The sequence below is a fragment of the Bufo gargarizans genome, chromosome 1 (genome assembly GCF_014858855.1).
Source record: "Bufo gargarizans isolate SCDJY-AF-19 chromosome 1, ASM1485885v1, whole genome shotgun sequence".
In the NCBI taxonomy this organism is placed as follows: Eukaryota; Metazoa; Chordata; class Amphibia; order Anura; family Bufonidae; genus Bufo; species Bufo gargarizans.
In genome coordinates, this window is record NC_058080.1 from 577,913,345 (window position 1) to 577,935,479 (window position 22,135).

Below are 22,135 nucleotides of genomic sequence, written 5' to 3' on the forward strand. Positions count from 1 at the left end.
CTAGGATGGTGTAAACTATCGGGGTCAAACAGGGGTTCCCCTGATGGGTCAGTAAGGGGAGCGTCACCTAAGGCGATAGCCCCCGCGGCCCCACTAGTAGACGGCCAGGACACCGGGATGTAATCGTCCACATCAGGGTCAACCATAACACCCTCAATATCGTCATCCGAACCACCCGGATGGTAACTCAAAGCCTCCTCATCAGACTCAATTTCAGAGTTATCACTAGGCTCGTGCTGAGTGCGAGCAGACTTCCACCGACGCGACTTTTCTGCCTGGCGTGGACAGGCTCGTTTGCGTGTGCTAGGCACGCTCTCATGTGATAGAACAGCGCTATCATTAACCGGGTTTCTGGAGGCAGTAGCCGCAGGCGGCGGAGCGCTGGGGGAGATCAGAGGGATAAGGGCCTGCGAGATGGATTGGGTGACAATTGAGGACATAGATCCCATTGCAGATGCAATAGCTTGGGATATAGCCTGCTGTAAGGCCAGGGCCTGAGGGTCAGTAGGGGGCACAGTAACAGCACCAGGTGAAGGGGAAGATCCCTGGGACATGGGGACCAGAGAGCTGGCTGCAGAAGGGGTCGGATCCTGTGCAGGGCGGGACATACTGATGTAAAGGAGTTAGTCACTCCAGAAGAATCTACTAAGAAAGAGCCGACGGAGTTACCCTACCTAACCTGCAGCGCTGGGTACACTAAAATGGCGACTGGACGAGAGCGCGGCCGAGAGAGGAATCGCCACGCCCCCCCCCTGCTAAGCGGCGCCAATAGGAAACGGAAGGAAAGAGAGGTGCCGCCCCCAGAAAGGACCGCCCTGGGAAACGCCTCCCAAGTGCGACCGAGGACCCCAAGATGGCGCTGAGTCAGTGCATGAGGACTTCCAAGATGGCGCCCGAAATCCCGCGACTCGCGAGACTTCGGGTGCAGCAAGAGGATTGTGCGAACCAACCTGGAAGATGGCGCAGACCGCCCCGAAGAAAAGGGGGACACCGGAGCAGGAAAACCCTGGTGAGAGGGAAGGGACAGGCAAAGGGGGGGCCGCGGGATGAGCAGGGGAAGGCAAGCAAAATAAAGGGCACTATGAGGAACCGTCAACAGTATATATAATGAATAAGACCGTAAGATTGAGGGCAGACAGACACCTAATACAGCTGGGTGCGACTGCCCAGAACAGGGAAAAAACTATATAACCAGGAAAAACAAAAACAAATGGAAAATGTTAGACACACAAATTGACAACACTCAAACTACTTATCTGCTATGGAGCAGCAAAGAAAGAGGAAGTGTTCGCTGAGGAAGGGCTACTTATGGACTGATTGGAGGGAGGGGTTACCCTTAGGGGTGTTTCTTTTGTTACCATGGTTACTCTTCTTGCTGCTATGGAATTTAGTAAAGGAAGAGAATGCAATAGGAGCCTCCGTGTCTTGTGATAAAATTCTGGGATAGCTGTTTAGGACACACAAAGAAGCCCCCCCCCCCCCCCATGTTTGGCCAAACTGTCTTCATTGGAGGGTGAGATTGAGAACATACAGTCACTTCTTCATGTATATAATTAAATTAAATAATAAAGATTATGATGTAATATTTTGGGGCACTGGATAAAATGGATTTTGTTGTAAGGGCATTGTTGCCCGTAGTGGGTAACATCACGGCGATGGTGACATATGGGTACTGTGATATAAGGCCCCACAACTAAAATTTTGGCTGTTTAACCCCTTCAGAACAGTTTTCACCTTCTGACCCAGCCTAATTTTGCAAATCTGACATGTGTCACTTTATGTGGTCATTACCTTGGAAGGTTTTTACTTATCCAAGAGACCCTGACTCTATTTTTACATGACACATTATACTTCATGTTAGTGGTAAATCTGGGTTGATATGTTTTACCTTTAAGAAAATAACATTTACAGAAAATATTAAAAATACCAAATACAATTTAAAGACAGTGATATTTAAAAACAAAATAGCTAATAATTATCATTCACCAGATATATACTTTATGTTGGCATCATTTTGTTTTTTTAGGACGTTAGAAAGCTTAGAATTTTAGAAGCGATTTTTCAACTTTTCAAGAAAATTTCCAAAACCGACTTTTTTTAAGGACCAATTCAGTTATGAAGTCACTTTGAGGGGCTTACATGAGATAAATCACCCATAAATGACCCCATTTTAAAAATGATACCCCTCAAATTATTAAAGACTGATTTTAAAAACGCTGTTAACCTTTTAGGAGTTAAATTAAAATGGAGGTTACATTTGAAAATGTCATTTTTTTCCCCCCAGAATTCCTATTTTAATTCATTTTATAAGGGAAAATAATTAAATCTACAGAACACCTAAACCAAACCCGAACTTCAGTGAAGAAGTCCGGGTTCAGGTCTGGGTCCCACATTCAGTTTTTTATCACTCGCGTGCAAAACGCATTGCACCGCGCGATAAAAACTTCTGTCAAAACTGACTGAAATTGCATATGCACTTGCGCAGGTTTCCCGTGATGCATCCGGAGCTAATCTGGGACACGGACAGTATGCCAATTCAATGTCCACTATGTTGTGCCCAATTTGTGCTACTGTGAAAAGTCAGCTCTCTATTAGGGCTCAAGCACACAAAGGCATTTTTTGTCCGTGTCCATTCTGTTTTTATACGGCCCATATGCAGAACCATTTCATTAGAAATGACTCAGTGTGCATTCCGTGTCTGCATGTCCATTCCACCAAAAAATAAAACATGTCCTATTCATTACGGACAAGGATGTGGAATGCACATGGCCGGTATCCCTGTTTTGCGGATCCACAGTTTACGAACAGCAAAACAACAACGGTCGTGTGCATGAGCCCTTAGGGTCCATTTACACGTCCGTAGTGCATTGCGGATCCGCAATTGCGGACAAGAATAGAACATGTTCTATTTTTTTCAGAATCCGTGGACCGGAAGAACGGTGGCTGCGCTCCGGAAATGAGGATGCGGACAGCACAGTGTGTGCTGTCCACATCTCTTCCAGCCCCATAGAAAATGAATGGGTGCGGACCCATTCTGCGGACGTGTGAATGGACCCTTAGGCCTCATGCACGCGACCGTTCTGTTTTTTGCGGTCCGCAAATTGCGGAAACGCGGAAGCCGTCCGTGTGCCTAGAAATACCTATTCTTGTCTGCAAAACGGACAAGAATAGGACATGTTATATTTTTTTTTTGTGGGGACACGGAACAGAGTAATGGATGCGGACTGCACACGGAGTGCTGTCCGCCTCTTTTGCGGCCCCATTGAAGTGAATAGGTCCGCACCCGAGCAGCAAAAACTGCGGCTCGGATGCGGACCAAAACAACAGTCGTGTGAAAGAGGCCTTATACTGTGTTTCCTGATTGTAGAAACACACTAAATGTGGCCCTAAACTGTTATCTGGAAATACGACAGGGCTCCAAAGTGAAAGTGCACCATGCACACAGGAGGCCTAATATGGTGATCTACACAGCATTGGATGAACGTTGCTGAGGCTCTGATGTGAAGGGGCCCAATTTTGGAAACTACACCCCTCAAGGAATTTTTGAATGGTTTAGTGACCATCTTGACCCTGCAGGTGTGGATGGTGAAAAGTGAATGCGTGAGATCTGAGGACTATGTCAGAATGTAATAAGGTGGGAAAATTACAGGGCACATAAAGGAGAAGATTAATACTGCGTAGATGAGTGGTAGACTTTAAAGCAGTCCTTTATGCCCACGCCAGGTTCCATGGTGATAAATGGTGTCCTTTTGTATCACTCTCTCCTTGCTGTTTGGAGGACTTCACCAGGGGAATGTTGCCATGGTACTATACGGGCACCATCTTGAAACTAAAGAGATGTTTCCTTTCTTGCCTGCAGATCCAAGTAATACATAAGAGTTATACAGTGCTATCTGTACGATGTGCACGTACCACAACTTTTCCGCAAGGCATGTACGACTTCAGCAATTTATCTGAAAGATCTCCTCCCCCTATTTTCCTATTGTAGTACAGGATGGAGTCTGGTTTGGGGGCAGTGGCACCTCGTACAAGGGCAGGGGAGCTGGTATTCCCGTGAACGGTGGTCAGTACAAGAACATCCCTCTTGTCCTTGTACTTAACCGCCAACATGTTCTCATTGAGGAGAGCCCTGCTGTCTCCTTTTCAGAGTCAATGCCCAATCAGGCATGGGGGAGGTTGGCACTTGATACTGGCACATGTGGGGGTTGGCACTTGATACTGGCACATGGGGTGGGGGGTTTGGCACTCGATACTGGAACATGGGGGGTTGGCACTTGATACTGGCACATGGGTGGTTGGCACTTGATACTGGCACATGGGGGGTTGGCACTTGATACTGGCACATGGGGGGTTGGCACTTGATACTGGCACATATGGGGGGTTGGCACTTGATACTGGCACATGGGGGGTTTGGCATTTGTTACTGGAACATGGGGGGCATGGAGAGGCACTTGTTACTGGCACATGGGGGGTTGGCACTTGATATTGACACATTATTATGGGGCACTATGGGGGCTTCTACTGAGGCCACAAAGAAGGGGTATTTTATATGGGGTGCTCTGTGTGGTACTAGTATTATCAGGATTATTATCTGTTTCTGCAGTATAGTATTGGGGTGATTTGTCCAGAAGATGGGAGGATGATGGAAAAGTAGTAAACTAAGATTTTTTTGTTGTTGTCAAACTGCAGAGACCGAAAATGGCGACAAAATGGTGGTCTGGTCTGAAGGAGAAGACGAGGACAGAGAACATCTACATCAAAGGAGACGTCACTGGATGCAAGAGGTATGGGGCGCTGTATTTATGTAGTGATGGGGGGAACATTAAAATCAGCAAGTGTCGTATGTGTGTGTGGGTCTGGGGGCTCCTTATTGTTTTTCGCCCTATTTCACCGAGAACTGGCCCTCATCGTGCTCACCATGTGGTGAGCGCAGTGATGTCAGCACAGGTCCTGCTAAATGAACATAGATTACATCATCAAAGGTCCTTTTGCAGCTCCTGAAAGAAGAAGATGTCGGCTGCGTGAACAAGCGGGTGAGGTGAGTAAATATTTTTTATTTTTTAACCCCTCAATCCACATTTTAGTAAGCATTCTGTATTAAGAATGCTATTATTTTCCCTTATAACCATGTTATAGGGGAAAATAGTAAAATCTACAGAACACCTAACCTGAACCCGAACTTCAGTGAAGAAGTCTGGGTACCACAGTCAGTTTTTTATCATGTGTGTGCAAAACGCATTGCACTCGCGCAGAAAAAACTGAGCAACGCAATCGCAGTCAAAACTGACTGAAATTGTTTGCGCACTCGCACGATTTTCCCTGATCCCAGACGGTATATTAGGTATATATAGCAGTAACATCAGCAGTAAACAGGTTACCAAATGACAGTGATAAGATACAAGCATAAGCAGTAAACTAGTGGTATCAAGGCATCATTGAGCAAAGGCTAGAAGGGTTCAGCCAATGAATTAGTGCAGATAGATGGATAATGATTAAACCCAAGTCATCAGTGAACAAGGCTGTAAAGTTACAACTAACCAATAGCTGCCGACAGTAAACCCTTTTACCAAAGTAGAAGAGAGGGGAAAGGGAAGGCTGGGAACATGGGGAGGGGGAGGGGTGCTGGCTTATCAATATCTCATTAGAGACAGTTTTTTATGTTAAAGGGAACCTGTCACCGGGATTTTGTGTATGGAGCTGAGGACATGGGTTGCTAGATGGCCGCTAGCACATCCGCAATACCCAGTCCTCATAGCTCTGTGTGCTTTTATTGTGTAAAAAAAACGATCTGATACATATGCAAATTATCCTGAGATGAGTCTTATCCCTGAATCATCTCACGTACAGGACTCATCTCAGGTTAATTGGCATTTCTATAAATAAATAAAAATACACAATAAAAGCACACAGAGCTATGGGGACTGGGTATTGCGGACATGCTAGCGGCCCTCTAGCAGCCCATGTCCTCAGCTCTATACACAAAATCCCGGTGACAGGTTCCCTTTAAGGCTCAGTTCTGTGATCCAATGAATAAAAGCGAGTGAGAGGGCAATACCACCACTGACAGTGATGTGGGGATTGGGGGGAGACACAAGTGAGTATCACATAAAAAATGGACCCTATAGGAACTCTAGGCGGCACAACTGACTTTTTGACCTTGTTCATACTTCAGTGATTTGTGAGCCAAAACCAGGGGTGGAGGCTACTCACACATAAGGAATAATGGAAAGGTTTACACCTGTTCTGGGTGTTTGACCCGCACCTGGTTTTGGCTCACAATCACAGACCAAGTGACTGAAGTGTGGACCAGGCCTTTCTTCTTAGCAGGTTTTTATGCAAGGCCAATTCTATAAGGAAGCCACAAGATGGCGCACGTTACAGCTGGAGAGCTGGCTTTTCATCCTTGTACGTTCTCTCCCTAAAGACTCTCACACGGCAACCGCAGGAAGTACAATGACGTCATTTCCTGGAGCCCGGGCAGGATCCTGGTTGTTTATAGCAACGCAGAGCAGGCGGCCGCCATGCCTGGATGTCAGCGCTGTGTGGCGGTTCTGTTGGTGGCCGCAGTGTGCCGGGTGGCGTCCTTTGGCACTGAAGCTCCCGAGCATTCATCTGCGGATAATATAACGGAGCTCGGCGAGCTGCTGGGCAATGGTACGGCGGCAGCCTCCACCTCTGAGCCTCTCCCCGCGGAGACCCTGCCTGTGCCCACACAGCTCCAGGAGGCACCAGGAGAACTGGGCACCACGGCTCTGCCACCGGTGACTGTCACAGGCCCCACCTCCAGCGATCTCCCCCAGTCCCGCTCCATCCCTCCTCTAGTAACCACGGGTGAGCAGAGCCATATCCGTACCTAGCGCTGCTCCAGATCAGTCTCATTATATGGAGAATCAGGGCAGACTGACATAATGGAGGCTTTCATCTGTGCCTTGTTATATGGAAACAATAGGAAGATCTCTATAAGGGGGTCTGCTGTGATGTGCTAAAGATTTACTGTCAGACATCTGCATGTCCAGTACCACAAGTCACACTGCTCGGGGTTTCCAGACCTCCATTCACACACTGTGGATTTGAGGGCTTGCAGAAGATTGGAAATCCATTGCAAACTCGTTTCTGCTATGTTAGGCCTCTTGCACATGAGCGTTGTGTGGCCGTATTGCGAAACACGGGCACCGGCAATCACGGAGATGCGGAACGGAAGCAAGGATTGGAACCCCACGGAAGCACTACGAATTGCTTCCGTGGTGTTTCTGTCCGTGTCTCCGCACCGCAAAAAAGTAGAACTTGCAGTATCACGGACCCATTCAAGTTGAAATGGGCTCGATCCGTCCCGGCTGCTGCACGGACGTTGCCCGTTCATTGGGAGACTGCAAATTGCGGTCCCCGATGCACGGAATGGATGCACAACGTTCGTGTACAAGAGGCCTGAGAGTGGTTCACTTTTGCAGTAGAATTCATAAGTATGTTGCAGATTTTCATTGCTAATCCATTCGGTGTGGACATACTGTAGGCTTACTTACAATGCAGTCGTAGTACAAGTAAATCCAGGAGTTGTTAAAGAAAACTTGTAGAGAAAGTGTGATGTAATAAAATTGCAGATTGAGGAGCCATTTAAGTCAATACAGGATTCACACAGCCGGCAAAGGAGTCCAGCGCCGCCCCGCATCCTCCGAATCTCCTCCTTGCTCCCCGACGTCACAAAGTTAGAGCGCCGTAATCTCACAATGCTCGAGCTAGCGCATGCGCAGTGTCGGCATAGTGTTCCTTCCCCCGTGCTGGCATCAGCCTCAGGGAACGAACTGCCCATGCGCTAGCCCTCGCATTATGAGATTACGGCTCTCTAGCTTTGTGACGTCGGGGAGCAAGGAGGAGATTCGGAGGATGCGGGCGGTGCTGGGCTCCTTCACGCTGGACTTATCTCAGGTTAATTTGCATACGGATCAATTTTATTTATTTTTTTAGACAATAAAAGCACACAGAGCTATGGGGACTAGATATATTGCGGTCGTGCTAGCGGCCATCTAGCAACCTATGTCCTCAGCTCTATTCACAAAATCAAGGTGACAGCATTACGGACAAGGATAGGACTGTTCTATTAGGGGCCCGCTGTTCCGTTCTGCAAAATATGGAATGCACACGGACGCCATCTGTATTTTTTGAGGCTCCGTGTTTTGCAGACCGCATAATACATACAGTCGTGTGCATGAGCTCTAGGGCTACATGTGACTTTGGCTGCCTGACATGTGGCGTGGTCAGATACCGCAGTATTGCAATGCTACATAATGAAAGTGAATGTGGTCATGTGATCTGCTAGTGACCACAGCTGTGACAAACAAGTTGCCAGAAATCAAGCAGGTTGGGATGTTTGTCAACTTGCTTGTCACAGTTGTGGCAACTTATGGGTTGCAATGTATCCGTATTCACCTATTCATTATGTTGCATAGTCACAATCCCATAGAAATAAAAAAAGGATTTGTCATGAGGAGTATACAATGCTATAAACAGAATAATACCTCTAAAAACAATGTTTCCATTCCCTGACAGCAAGCAGTCATTTTGGAAGTGTGGAATTCTGCACAAAGAATATTAAGCAGTTGTACAGTATAGGTTGGTTATGTTAGGCAGTTCAGATCCATATCTGTACTTGTCTTTGACACTTTTGATTGCACTTTGTTCTCCTCAGTGGCCTCCCTGTGTGTCTGTGACCTGCTGGTGGACGAGTGTGACGTCAACTGCTGCTGTGATCCTGACTGCAGCGCTACTGATTTTAGCGTCTTCTCCGGATGCTCCATTCCCATTGTAAGGTAAGTAAAGGTCTCTGATGGGTTTAAAGTAGTTATCTGACTCTTTGTAACTGATGACCTACACCCAGGGCCCTGCAATCAGCTGTTTCACAAAGCCCTGACATTACTGTGGTCACAAGTAACACAGAGTCAGATAACCCCTTTAATCTTTATTAGGCCTCATGCACACGGCCGTTGCTTGGCCATTCTGTGCATTGGTGACCGCAATTTGCACGGGCAACATCTGTGCGGAATCCGTAGACTGATCCAGACCCATTCAACTTGAATGGGTCCGTGATCCGTCCAGAGGCACGGAGAGAAACCCAAGAAGCACCCCGTAGTGCTTCCGTCGTATTTCGTGCTTGCATTCCGACCTGCACCTTCCGGATTGCGGACCCATTCAAATGCGGTGATGCGGTGAACACACGCATATTGCGGACCTACTTTTTGCGGGCCGCAATACGGCCACAGCCAGGCAACGGCCGCGTGCATGAAGCCTTATCCTTATTTACTCAGCTGTCATGCATATCTGCACCGCCATACTGGTTATTATTTCACTGATATATATATGTTATAGGGCAGGTTGGGGCTGCTGCAATACACGTCACATTGCCCAAGATGGCAGCATAACACTGCAACGTCGCAACTAGTGAAAGTGAGGGAGGTGACTGCGCCTTGCAAAACAAGAGGAGTGAGGGCCCTACAATCTCTGAGGACTTTGATGGGGTTTGTCTAAACGCATGTGAATGAGGTGCTTTCATCTTTATACATTGATGGCATCACTGGGGGTCTGATCTCTGAGAATGGAGGGGCCTCACTGCTGGTTTAGTGAGCTCCTGGTCCTCCCGGAAATCGCAGCTGGTGGCCAGTGCTGCAGTCCCTTCATTCTCAGTATATTTGGGGATCCCCAAGGTTGGACGGCAAACAACCACAAAGTGATGGTGTAGCCCTGCAATATGCTATGAGATTGTAAGATCAGAAAACCCCATTAAAACGGATGAGAGTTCTTTCGTCCCCTTTACCACTGTGTAGGGGAAGACACTTGTTCAGAACAATAAATAGCGAACAGAGCATTTGTCACTGTTTGAAGACGCATTAAATCTCGGAACAACATAAGAATTTTCAACAAAATACAAAGCTGGCATTTGGCCACCATAGTGACAAGGTTCTGGGACTAGAGCTAAATGGAGTGATAGTGCACATATGATGCTCCATTTAAGGCCTGTTTCACACTGGTGTTAATGGTTCCGACATGGGACCAGCCTGCCGGATCCGTAACTACCATGTGCTGCTGGAAGTCTGTCCGGCCTTATTCGCTATAATGGGGACTGGTGGAGACATGGCAGCAGCATAGTAAATATGCCGAGAGGCAGCCAGACAAATGCCACTGCCTGCAGCTGCCCATGGCAGGTACGGATCCTGCAGGCTTTTCCCCCGCCAGAACTATTAATATCAATGTGAAACTGGCCTAAAGGGGTTTTCTGAGATTTATATATTTTTTTCCACTGATGACCTATTCTCAGGGAAGATCATCAGTATCTGATCAGTGGTAGTCCGGCACCTGGGACCCCTGCCGTCCAGCTGTTTGAGAAGGCAGTGGTGCTCCTGTGAGCGCCGCGGTCTTCTCTCTGCTTTTTGTAGGCCAGTGATGTCACATTCATTGATCATGTGTCCTAGGAGCAGCTCAACCCCATTGAAGTGAATGAGGCTGAGCGCTATACAATGTACGGCGCTGTGCTTAGTGAGCTATGAGAAGGCCACTCACAGGCGCCCCCGTGCCTTCTCAAACAGCTGATTGGCAGGGGTTCCGGGTGTCAGACCCCCACCGATCAGATACTGATGACCTATTCAGAGAATAGTTCTTGTGATCGGCATGGGCCCCATTGGTCGAACCCCTGCTGATCAGACACTTATCCCGCCTATCCGGTGTATATGCGATACATTGTCTTAATGGGACAACCCCTTTAAAGGGAATTTGTCACCATATACCTCAATATTAAAGTAAGACCACTGTTAGATCCTTTATGGTATCTTATTCCAAATGTATTCACCCCTTCCTGATTGGAGCCACCGTTACTGAGAGAGGCTGCTTTTTCGAATATGCAAATTAGCAGTTTGCACCTCACCACAGCAAAAGCCCCACTCCTTATCGCTGACAGGGACAGGCAGTGGAGATATGATCTTGCTTGGCCCTGTGTTACTGCGTATGTGCCATCGCTTTGGGATTCTGCGCACGTGCACTACGGCCCTTATGCTTGCCTAGACTGAAGCATGTGCCGATTCCTGAAGCGATGGCGCACGCACGCTCACACAGGGCCATGTCCCTTTCACCCATAGCAATAAGGAGCGGAGCTTTTGGTGCAGTAGATGCAGATAATTTGCATATTCGAAAGAACTGCGTTTCTCAGTAACAAAGGCATCGATCAGGAAGGGGACAAGAATGTTTTGGCTCGAGATACCATAACGGATCTGACAGTGGTCTTGCTTTTATATTGAGTTATATGCTGGCTGACTCCCTTTAAAGGGGTTGACGACCCCAGCTATCAACTGATCTGTAGGTCTGATTCTTGCTCCTTACTCCAGTATAAGACATGTGCTAGTAAGGGCATAGTCACACAGCTGACCCGTTTTTCTGTTGTGGATTTGCAGTTTGTCATGCCACCTATCTGTACACAGACTAGCCCTGTTACATGAGGTTGGTCCATTCATGGCTTCCCGGACACGGGTTTAGCATCAAGAAATGACGTTTCTCTTCTTTTTCATCTGTACTGCTTTTTCTATGGAATGGATTCCCATTGAAATCCCTGGGACACAGAATACACATGTATTTCATGCGGATTTTGGCACAGAATCTGCATGCCAAATCCACCAGCTGAATATATCCTAGAAGTATATTCATTTTCTGAAATACTCTGTGCTCCTGGTAGTGTGATTTAGTGTGAATAAAGGCAAGCATGATGATAGACGATTGTTTTTTGGGGTGATCTGACACCGGTACATGGAATTCTAGTAATGACCATAAAGCATTGTTAGCAAACTGGAGATAGAACCACAAATGTATTTTTACTAGGTTTTCTACTTGGACCCCCCCTTTTTATGTGTCATTCAAACAGGATCTTCATTCAGAGATGCTCGACCAGGTCACAGCCATAACGGCATGCATTCATTCAATGCACTAATATGACTTGAGATTGTAGCAGGTCACATATCCCCATGTCCTCTTATTTCAAGGAATCTTGTATTTAAAGGGGTCATTAAGATAGACCATCAATAGATCTGTGGTGGGTCTGACTCCCCCGCCAATCGGCCGTTTGTGTACCAGACATGGCTTCAGACTGTTAGTAGCATCTCCATCCAATTCTCTCAAATGGGACGAAGCCGTAGTGCGCTGTATTTACCTGCAAAACCGTTATTAAATGAGTCGAGCACCACTCGCCTTCTAACAGCGAACAGCCCAGAGACAGACCCCCTTCCCCAACTAATATTGATAGCCTATCCTAATGAGGGGACTTGTTCCTTGACTGCCGATGACCACACTTGGGTGACATGTCTGGCTAGCCACAAGGTGGCAGTCAAATCACTTCTCTTTCTTGTAGGCTTCTGCTGGATATAGACATGATTAGTCCACTGTCAGTGGACCCTAATGCCTCGTTTCCACTGAGCGGATCGGTTCGGGTCGGCACAGTTTAGAAGATTTTTAATGGTCCGGTCTATTTAGGTGAGCGTTTCCACTGCAACTCGGGCCGCCAGGTCCATACGTGGTTTAGAAAAAAATGCGTAGTGTGATGTCACACTAGTGCAACAATGGTGTTTATGTTGCGCTTACGTTTGACGTTATTCAGGCCGCAAATCAGGAGAATGTATTGTGTGACGCAAGTAGCTCTGCCCTAACCGAACCGTTCCATTTTTCTATGGCCCTACATCTGAAGCAGGACCCTGAATGGAGCGGTACGGTTCGCTTGTATGGATCGCTTTCATAGTGGAAACACCCAAAATAGCAAACCGTACCGTACCGACCCGAACCGATCCGCTCAGTGGAAACGAGGCATAAGAGGTACTGGATCATTATCAGGTCACAGAAAAGTCTATATACTTCACTTGTGAGGATGAAGTACGCTGAGGAAGAAAGCCAAAAAGAAAACACAAAATCCACTACTATAACCTTTGCTTCTTCTCTTATGAAATTCCACATAGTGGGTACATTTGAATTTTTACATGAAAGGATCGTACACTAGTAATAAGCGGTTTAAGGCTACTTTCACACTGGCGTTTTGGTTTTCGTTTGTGAGATCCGTTCAGGGCTCTCACAAGCGGTCCAAAACGGATCAGTTTTGCCCTTAATGCATTGTGAATGGAAAAGGATCTGCTCAGAATGCATCAGTTTGCCTCCGTTCCGCCTCCATTCTGCTCTGGAGGCGGACACCAAAACCTGCCTGCAGCGTTTTGGTGTCCGTCTGACTATGCGCAGGTTAACGGATCCGTTCTGACACACAATGTAAGTCAGTGGGGACAGATCCGTTTTCTATGACACAATCTGGCACAATAGAAAACAGATCCGTCCTCCATTGACTTTCAATGGTGTTAAAGACAGATCAGTCTTGGCTATGTTAAAGATAATACAAACGGATCCGTTCTGAACGGATGCAGACGGTTGCATTATCTGAACGGATCCGTCTATGCAGATCCATGACGGGTCCGCACCAAACACAAGTGTGAATGTACATATATGATCATATTGTTATATTAAAACATTGGCATGATTATTTATCAAAATCCATAAACTAAAATAACATGGATATGGGTTATTTAGGATATCCTATATCATAAACGCACAATAATAAAGCCTTGATGAGCAAAGAGTGAGGAACATTGGCCCAGATTTCCTTTCCCTATAGATGACATAGGCTTAGACTGGCTGCATAGACCTGCACCAGATTTATCACAGGGGCTCAGGCTGGACGCAGGGATAGACACTTTTCTCTGACTCTACCAACTATTGGTTGGCTTACTTTCAGACAGAAAGTGGCGCAAAATAGCACATTGTAGGCACTGCCCCCTTTCCTGTGAAGATCCACCCGTTCCCACTAATTGCCGCCTCCTTGGCAAGCATGTCAGAAAAAAAGAGTCGAAACCCCTCAGCGTATTCAAAAACTGACCCGGAACACTTGTCCATTATCCCACCAGCCAAGATCAATCTGACCATTCATTTTTCATTCTTATACCTTCTAGTGTATTTGTGTACACTGATGCATATATTTTGCATTTTACACTGGAAGCCATTAGGCAAACCTTAAAGGAGATCCAGTCAAAGTGATCTCATGATGTGTGGAAGCTACAACTGAGAAGATGACATTGGGGAAGTCATCCCAGACATCTACTGGTTTCCAGAATGCAAGACTTCTAGAACGTGCTCAAAACCCTTTCTCTTCTCTGTCCTGCCGTGATTAAAGGGTTATTTCCATTAGCCTTTCATGGCTGAGACTGGAATAACCCCAGTAATCTGAGTCTAGTGTTTGTGGGAGTTACAGAAGCAGCCAAGGGGGCCGTGTGATGCTGTTTCCGAACTCCCAAATCAGTGGATGAGAGCTACGCAAACAGCATAGTGCAGCGTAGATTAGCCCCAGAACCTTGTTACTATTGTGGCCAAAATGTTAGCTCTTTATGGTATCCAACAGTCTTGGGTTATTCCGAGATTTAAAAGGGTTTTCTGAGTTTTTTTTAAATTAATCCTCAGGATAGGTGATCAGTATCTGATCGGTGGGGGTCCAACACCCGGGACCCATGCCGATCAGCTGTTTGAGAAGGCACCGGCGCTCCTGTCAGTACCACGGCCTTCTCGCAGCACAGAACCGTACATTGTATAGTGGTTGTGCTTGGTATTGGTGTAAAGTAGAACTGGCTTAGTTGCCTATGGCAACCAATCAGATTTCACCTTTTATTTTCCAAAGGAGCTGTTAAAAATGAAAGGTGGAATCTGATTGGTTGCGATGGGTAACTAAGCCAGTTCTACTTTACACCAGTTTGATAAATGGCCCCCGAAGACTGTCACGGAACTAAGCATCAGCTTGAGAGCGGTGGGGGAAATGTTTTTTTTTTCTTAACATTTGCTTTAGATGACTTCAAACAACATATACTATCAAAAAAACGTCTTGTGATGGACCCTGACTGATCACCATGGGTCTGATCTCTCTAATCCACACTATCCTGCATCAGGCCATGTTTTTGCCCTGTCGTACTACAACTTAATAGCCGCGGACTGGCCAAATCCACCAAGACGAGAGCCGCACACAGTGCCATTCCATTCTGGCTCATAGTGAACATTTATATAAGGCATATGAACATAATCTGTCCCGTCAATCTCATGAAATGAAATACAATATGTGAAAACACTGACTTTCCCTTTTTTTTTTTTCCTCCAAATGATTTTTCATGCTTTTTGTTTTTGTTCTTACAGTGGTGACAGCCAACTCTGCAATCGTGAAGCAGTTCTGTATTCTATCAGTACTTCAAATGTCCTTCAAAGAGAAACTGTGGAAGTAGTGGACCCCAATATATTCTGCATCCAAGCAACTAACTGTGAGTGCTGCTAAAATATGGAAAAAAAAGAGCAGAAATTGCAAATGTGAGAGTAAAAATGAGTACCATCGGGCCTCTCAGAACTAGGGATCGGGTTTGTGAATGGGACTGAGCTTGCAGTACATTTCTTGAATGCTATATAGTTTAAGGAACTGTGCAAATTTTGGTACCCTGTTACTACTTTTAGCTGATCGGTGTGGCTGCCAGTAGTCGGACCCCAGAGATCTGATTTTAATAACCTGTCATCCTTAGGTGATCTATTTTTAAGTTCCCGAGAACCCTTTTAAAGTGGTTTTCCGAGACTTTTTAACTGATGACCTATCCTCTGATCAGTGGAGGGTCTAATACCCGGGACCCCGCCAGTCATCTGTCTGAGAAGGCACTGGTTCTCCGGTGAGCATTGTGGCCTTCTCGCAGCTTACAAAGCACAGCGCTGTACATTTTATCGCGACTGTGGTTGGTATCGCTCTCAGCCCCATTTACTTGAACGTGATGTCCCTTGGCCTAGGAAAAGCTGAGAGAAGGCCGCGACCCTCACAATATTGCCGATGCCTTCTCAAACTGCTGACTGGCGGGGGTCCCGGGTGTCGGACCCGCACCGATCAGATACTGACGACCAAATGTTCCTGCTGGAAACAAATCCTATGTATACAGGTCACAAAAGACCTGAGAAACACTGACTTTCATGGTCCTTGAAGCAGGTTTAGGCCTCATGCACACGACAGTTGTTTTGCGGATAAGATGGGGACCCATTCATTTCAATGGGTCAGCAAAAAAATGCTGATAGTTCATCAGTTTGTGTTCCGCGTCCGTTATCCGTGTTTCCCTTCAGCAAAAAAAAAATAGTGCATGTCCTACTTTTTTCACATTTGCGGACAAGGATATGCATTTATTACAAGGGATCTGTGGGGGAAAAAAAAGGATTCTTAAAAAAAACAAACAAAAAAAACCCAGATGCCGCATCCGTTTTTTGGGGCAGACGCACAATTTGCGGACGCAAAAAACAACTGTCGTGTGCATTAGGCCTTATTATAATGCTCTTACAAATACAGCAGAACTTTTACTTTATGAACTTTTATCCAACACTACAATTCCTTTTGTCTTCAGTATGCAGACGAGTAGGATGCCAGATTGGTGACGTTTATGATTCATGCACATACTGACCACTGCCATGTAATACAAATATGGGGTTGTCAAAATACCAATCCTCTGAACTTCCTATTCACATGACTAGGAATCTATAGAGGTCCATGATCACAGGTACCTGCTGCATGTATGTGCGGAAGCATCGTGAGACCACTGTAATGTTTGTCTCTGATAACATACAGCGATTCTTACAGCATCTCCACATACAGTGCCTTGCAAAAGTATTCACCCCCCTTGACTTTTTTCCCATTTTGGTGCCTCACAACCTGGAATTAACATGGATTGTTTGAGGATTTGCATAATTTAATTTACAGAACATGCCCACAACTTTGAAGATGTTTGCATTTTTTTTTATTGTGAAGCAAACAACAAATAGAACAAAATAACAGAAAAAGTCAATGTGCATAACTATTCACCCCCCTAAAGTCAATACTTAGTAGAGCCACCTTTTGCGGAAATCACAGATTTGGATAGGTCTCTATGAGCAGTTGCCACATCTTACCACTGGGATTTTTGCCCATTCCACCTTGCAAAACTGATCCAGCTCCTTCAGGTTGGATGGTTTGCGATTGTGAACAGCAATCTTTAAAGGGATTCTGTCATCACATTTTACCCCATAACCTAAGCATATGCTCATGTCCAGACTAAGAAGAATCTTAAGCTGGCCTTATTAAACCTCACTGTGGCTCTATTTGCCCAAAGAACAGGTTTTTATAACCTGTCAATCACTTACTTAAGGTGCCCAAGGGGAGGTCCGTTAATACAGGTCCAGTGCCCAGCGCTGCCTTCCCTGTCTTCAGCTCAGCGCCGCCTCCGCAATCCTCCCAGTCCCTCTGCCAGATCCCGCACCTGTGCACTAGGCTCAGCCAATCTGCAGGACATATCAGGGTTGAGCGAAGTGCACATCAGGCCGGCGCATGCGCACTTCGCTCAACGAAGCCGCTGCCAGGTGTCCGCACGGGCACATCAGGCTGAACCTAGTGCGCAGGCGCGGGATCTGGCAGAGGGACGGGGAGAATTGCGGAGGCAGCACTGAAGACAGGGAAGGCGGCGCTGGGTGCGGGTGGGCACCTTAAGTAAGTGATTGACAGGTTATAAAAAACAGTTTTGGGGGCAAATGGAGCCACAGTGAGGTTTAATAAGGCCAGCTTAGGATTCTTCTTATTAGTCTGGACATGAGCATATGTTTAGGTTATAGGGGTAAAATCTGATGACAGAATACCTTTAAGTCTGACCACAGATTTTCTATTGGATTGAGATCTGGGCTTTGACTAGGCCATTCCAACACATTTACATGTTTCCCTTTAAACTAGTCAAGTGTTGCTTTAGCAGTGTTTGGGGTCATTGTCCTGCTGGAAGGTGAATCTCCATCCTAGCCTCAAATCATGCACAGGTTTTGCTCAAGAATATCCCTGTATTTAGCACCATCCATCTTTTCCTCAACTCTGACCAGTTTCCCAGCCCCGGCTGCTGAAAAACATCCCCACAGCAAGATGCTGCCACCACCATGTCTCGGTGTGGGGATGGTGTTCTTTGGGTGATGTGATGTGTTGGGTTTGCGCCAGGCATAGCGTTTTCTTTGGCCGAAAAGTTCAATTTTAGTCTCATCAGACCAGAGCACCTTCCTCCATACATCTTGGGAGTCTCCCACATGCCTTTTTACAAACTCACAAAGTGCCTTTTTGTTTTCAGCTGAAAGTAATTGTTTTCTTTTGGCCACTCTGCCATAAAGCCCAACTCTATGGAGCGTACGGCTTATTGTCATCCTATGTACAGATACTCCAGTCTCTGCAGCTCCTCCAGGGTTACCTTGCGTCTCTGTGCTGCCTCTCTGATTAATGCCCTCCTTGCCCGGTCTATGAGTTTTGGTGGGCGGCAGTCTGTTGGCAGGTTTGCTGTTGTGCCATGTTCTTTCCATTTGGTTATGATAGATTTGATGGTGCTCCTGGGAATCATCAAAGATTTGGATATTTTTTTTTTTTTATGACCTAACCCTGACTTGTTTGGAGAGTTTCTTGGTCTTCATGGCAGTGTTTTGTTAGTGATGCCTCTTGCTTAGGTGTTGCAGCCTCTGGGGCCTTTCAAAAAAGGTGTGTATATGCAATGACAGATCATGTGACACTTAGATTGCACATAGGTGGACATCATTTCATTAATTATGTGACTTCTGAAGGTAATTGGTTGCACCACAACTTTTTATGGACTTCCTAACAAAGGGGGTGAATACATACGCACATGCCAATTTTCTGTTTTCTTTTTCTAAACAATAGTTTAGATTTATTTATTTTTCTCATTCCACTTCACCAACTTAGACTATTGTGTTCTGATCCATTACATAAAATTCAGATTAACAAAACATTAAACTTAAGGCTGTAATGTAACAAAATACAAAAAAAGGGGTGAATACTTTTGCAAGGCACTGTAAATACCTTTCAATAGTCATTTTAGTTATTTTTTCCTCTAAAGGGTCAAATTATGTTTACATAGTTAAGATTTATTTTTAAGGTGAAAAGTTCCAGAATGTGTCTGTCTCTTTTAGGGTTTTGTAGCCAATGTGTAAAGTAGTCTTGTCTAAAATCTAATAATAAGAAAAAATATTTTAATGATTTCTATATATTTCAATAATTCTTGCTCTAGACCAGCCAGCATTGTCCTTCATAACCCCAGATGAACCAACAGAGGCAAACTTTGAGAGTCTTGTCAAGGAATTTGGTGGAATGGACTTTAACAGTGAAAGTTACGTTCAAAGCCTAGTTGGCTCAGCTGAAGCCCGCAATGCATCAAAATATGAGGTAATATAATATTATGATCTCACAAAAGGTACAGAAAAAACATGCACATCTGAAGTATTTAAAAATATCACAATCTTGTATAAAGCAGATTGAAAACAAGTAAAAAAGAAACTCTCGTCAAGCACCTCATAAAATAATAATGGCACATCCGCAGGATATAAATAAGTTATAGCCAAAGTGGGTCAGGAGGTAAAAAAAAAAATACTGTGCCAGTGCTGTAATCATATAAAAGGAAGGAGAGTCGGGGTGTTCCGGCTTTTAGATGAGAAACTTGACAGATGGTGACACCACTGGTATTGGCAGAGCAACAGTACAAGACTAAGGGCTCTGTCCATTGCAGGATTTACACTCCATGTGGGAGAGGGTTTGTGCGTTCTGGACTACAGAAGCATGTTCAGTTATGGAAAGGTCTGGCAGAGGCACACAGCACTATCAATCATGATATTGCCATGCACTTCTGTAGTCCAGAACACACGATCCCTCTCTCACACGGAGCGTGATTCCCACAGTGGATATGCTCGTGTGAAAGAGCATCCTAAACGTCTAAGGCTACTTTAACATTAGTGTTTTTTTTGCGTATCCGTCATGGATCTGCACAAATGCTTCCGTTACCATAATACAACCGCATGCATCCGTCATGAACAGATCCGGTTGTATTATGTCTTCTATAGCCAAGACGGATCCGTCATGAACACCATTGAAAGTAAATGGGGGACGGATCAGTTTTCTATTGTGTCAGAGAAAACAGATCCGTCTCCATTGACTTACATTGTGTGTCGGGACGGATCGGTCTTGCTCCGCACCACATCGCGGGCAGAAAAAGGCTGCTTGCAGCGTTATTCTGTCTGCGATGGGAGTGCAACCAATGACAAAGAATATTGCTGAAAATATTTTATTACTATATATTGATTATTTAGAATCTGAACTGTGTTCTTTAAATGGGAGTCAAGTTTTTGATACCAGGATACCACTTTAACTTTTTCTCTTCTTTTAATTCTGTTAGCAATGACTTTGCTTAAAGAGAACCTGTCACAACGTAAATGCAATATAAGTTACAGGCAGTGTGTTATAGAGCAGGAGGATCTGAGCAGATTGATATAAAGTTTTATGGGGAAAGATTCAGTAAGACTTGTGTTTTATTCATTTAAATTTCTATTCATTCTGGGCTTTGAACTCAGGGAGGCGGTCCTATCAGTGATTGACAGCTATCTCTGTATACACAGTCATAGAGGGAAGGCTGTCAGTCACTGATAGGACCGCCTCCTGGACTTCAAAGCCCAGAATGAGTAGAAATTTAAATGTATAAATTACAGGTTTTACTGAATGTTTTCCCATAAATCGACTGGTATATATCAATCTGCTCAGCTCCACCAACTTCAATGTGACAGGTTCCCTTTAAGTATAGTGGAAGTACCTTCATAACTATCTTGGTTTTGTAAAACACTCTACTTAAAACCCATGCTGACTTTGTTCTTACTCTTATTTTATGTCTTTTGTTCTTAAGTGAATAAGTAGTTTATACTGTTTATGTTTTATCCATTTTTATTGCATTTTTTACTGTCTAAAGAGGAGTGCATGTATGCAAAACATCAGCAAACACAAAAAGTCAAAAGGGGAGAAGCACTGGTATCAGTATACAGTATAAACATGTAGTGTAATGATAGAAACAGTAGGAAAATTCCAGCATTCCTACTGTGAAGAACAATGTTTATAGTCAGTGTAGCCTTCCAGGAGCTCTTCTCAAGGAGGAGGGCCGTCTGCCACAACAGTCAAGCACCAGTTTGTATGGGATTGTAGGAGAGACCTTTCTGATGAGACTTGATCTGTTGCAAGAGGCAGAGAAAAACATTGCACCCAGTTGATCAGAGTCCCAAGAAAAGAGACAGCAGGACCCATATGTGGATAGAGTGTACGAAGCCTAGTTTGGGGACCAAGCTTTCCTAAAAAAACAAGATGGGGCTTACACTAGTTGACACCCTAGGGTTACGACAGATACACAGTAGTCATAGAAGCTTGTCTGGAGATGAGATCTGTGAGGTACCCTATGGCCTGGGACATATAGCCAGTAACAGGAGGCCAGGCGATAGGGATAGCCTGAGGAGATGATGGCTGTGATGACCAGCATGGGTCATTTGGTGTCCAACAGGATAGCACTCTGTTCGAAGAACTGCTTTCTTCTTAAAAGCCAGCAAATCTGGAGGCGTCCTGATCAACAGCATCTGGTTGCTGTTAAGTTCTCACCTGGCGAGGTGGATCCTCTTGTCCAGAATAGCAGGCATTGATCTTCAGAGATGGGCGGCACTGATGCAGAGGGACAGATATAGTTGGACCGGAAAACCGGTGTGGTGGAACGCAGACCTGATGCAGTCCAATGACTAGGTAGGAGTAGTGGGTTTCAAGTTGCAGTGTAGCAAAGTTGATTCTGTAGTGTAGCAGAGCTGATGCAGCAATGGAGCAGAACTGAGGCTGCGCACAGGGAATGAGTCCAGAAAACAATAACCAGCAAAAAAATATCCACAATGGCTATAAGCTAGTAGACAGGATGCTCGGGCGCTATCTTGAATTATCAGGCGGTATCCGGTTAGCCATGTTGGGTTTAAATACCCTACCAGGGTGACGTCATCAGAATGGCTCAGGTTGCTGTGGCATCCAGACATGCAGGAGAGGGGGCTAGACCAGCTAAAAGAGGGGGACACTGCAGCACTCAGCGCCGGATCCAAGAATGGGGTGGGCCTCCTATGAACTTAGGAAAAAAATGTCTCAGTAAAGTAGGTTTAAGCGTCAACTCTGCTCTTGAGTCAGACCTGCTGTATAATACCACTGCCGGTATTGGTAAAT

General features: G+C 45.5%; 1 protein-coding gene across 1 annotated transcript in view; it reads left to right on the plus strand.

Annotated features, from left to right (window-relative positions):
- The first annotated feature begins 6,483 nt into the window (after positions 1 to 6,483).
- Positions 6,484 to 22,135, plus strand: part of TCTN1 (tectonic family member 1) — a 36,305-nt gene continuing 20,653 nt past the window's right edge. The window contains exons 1-4 of the mRNA XM_044275772.1: positions 6,484 to 6,831; positions 8,684 to 8,804; positions 15,238 to 15,359; positions 19,143 to 19,297. Of these exons, the coding sequence (XP_044131707.1) occupies positions 6,522 to 6,831; positions 8,684 to 8,804; positions 15,238 to 15,359; positions 19,143 to 19,297 (708 nt within the window). The 5' untranslated portion in view covers positions 6,484 to 6,521. The remainder of the gene's footprint in view (positions 6,832 to 8,683; positions 8,805 to 15,237; positions 15,360 to 19,142; positions 19,298 to 22,135) is intronic.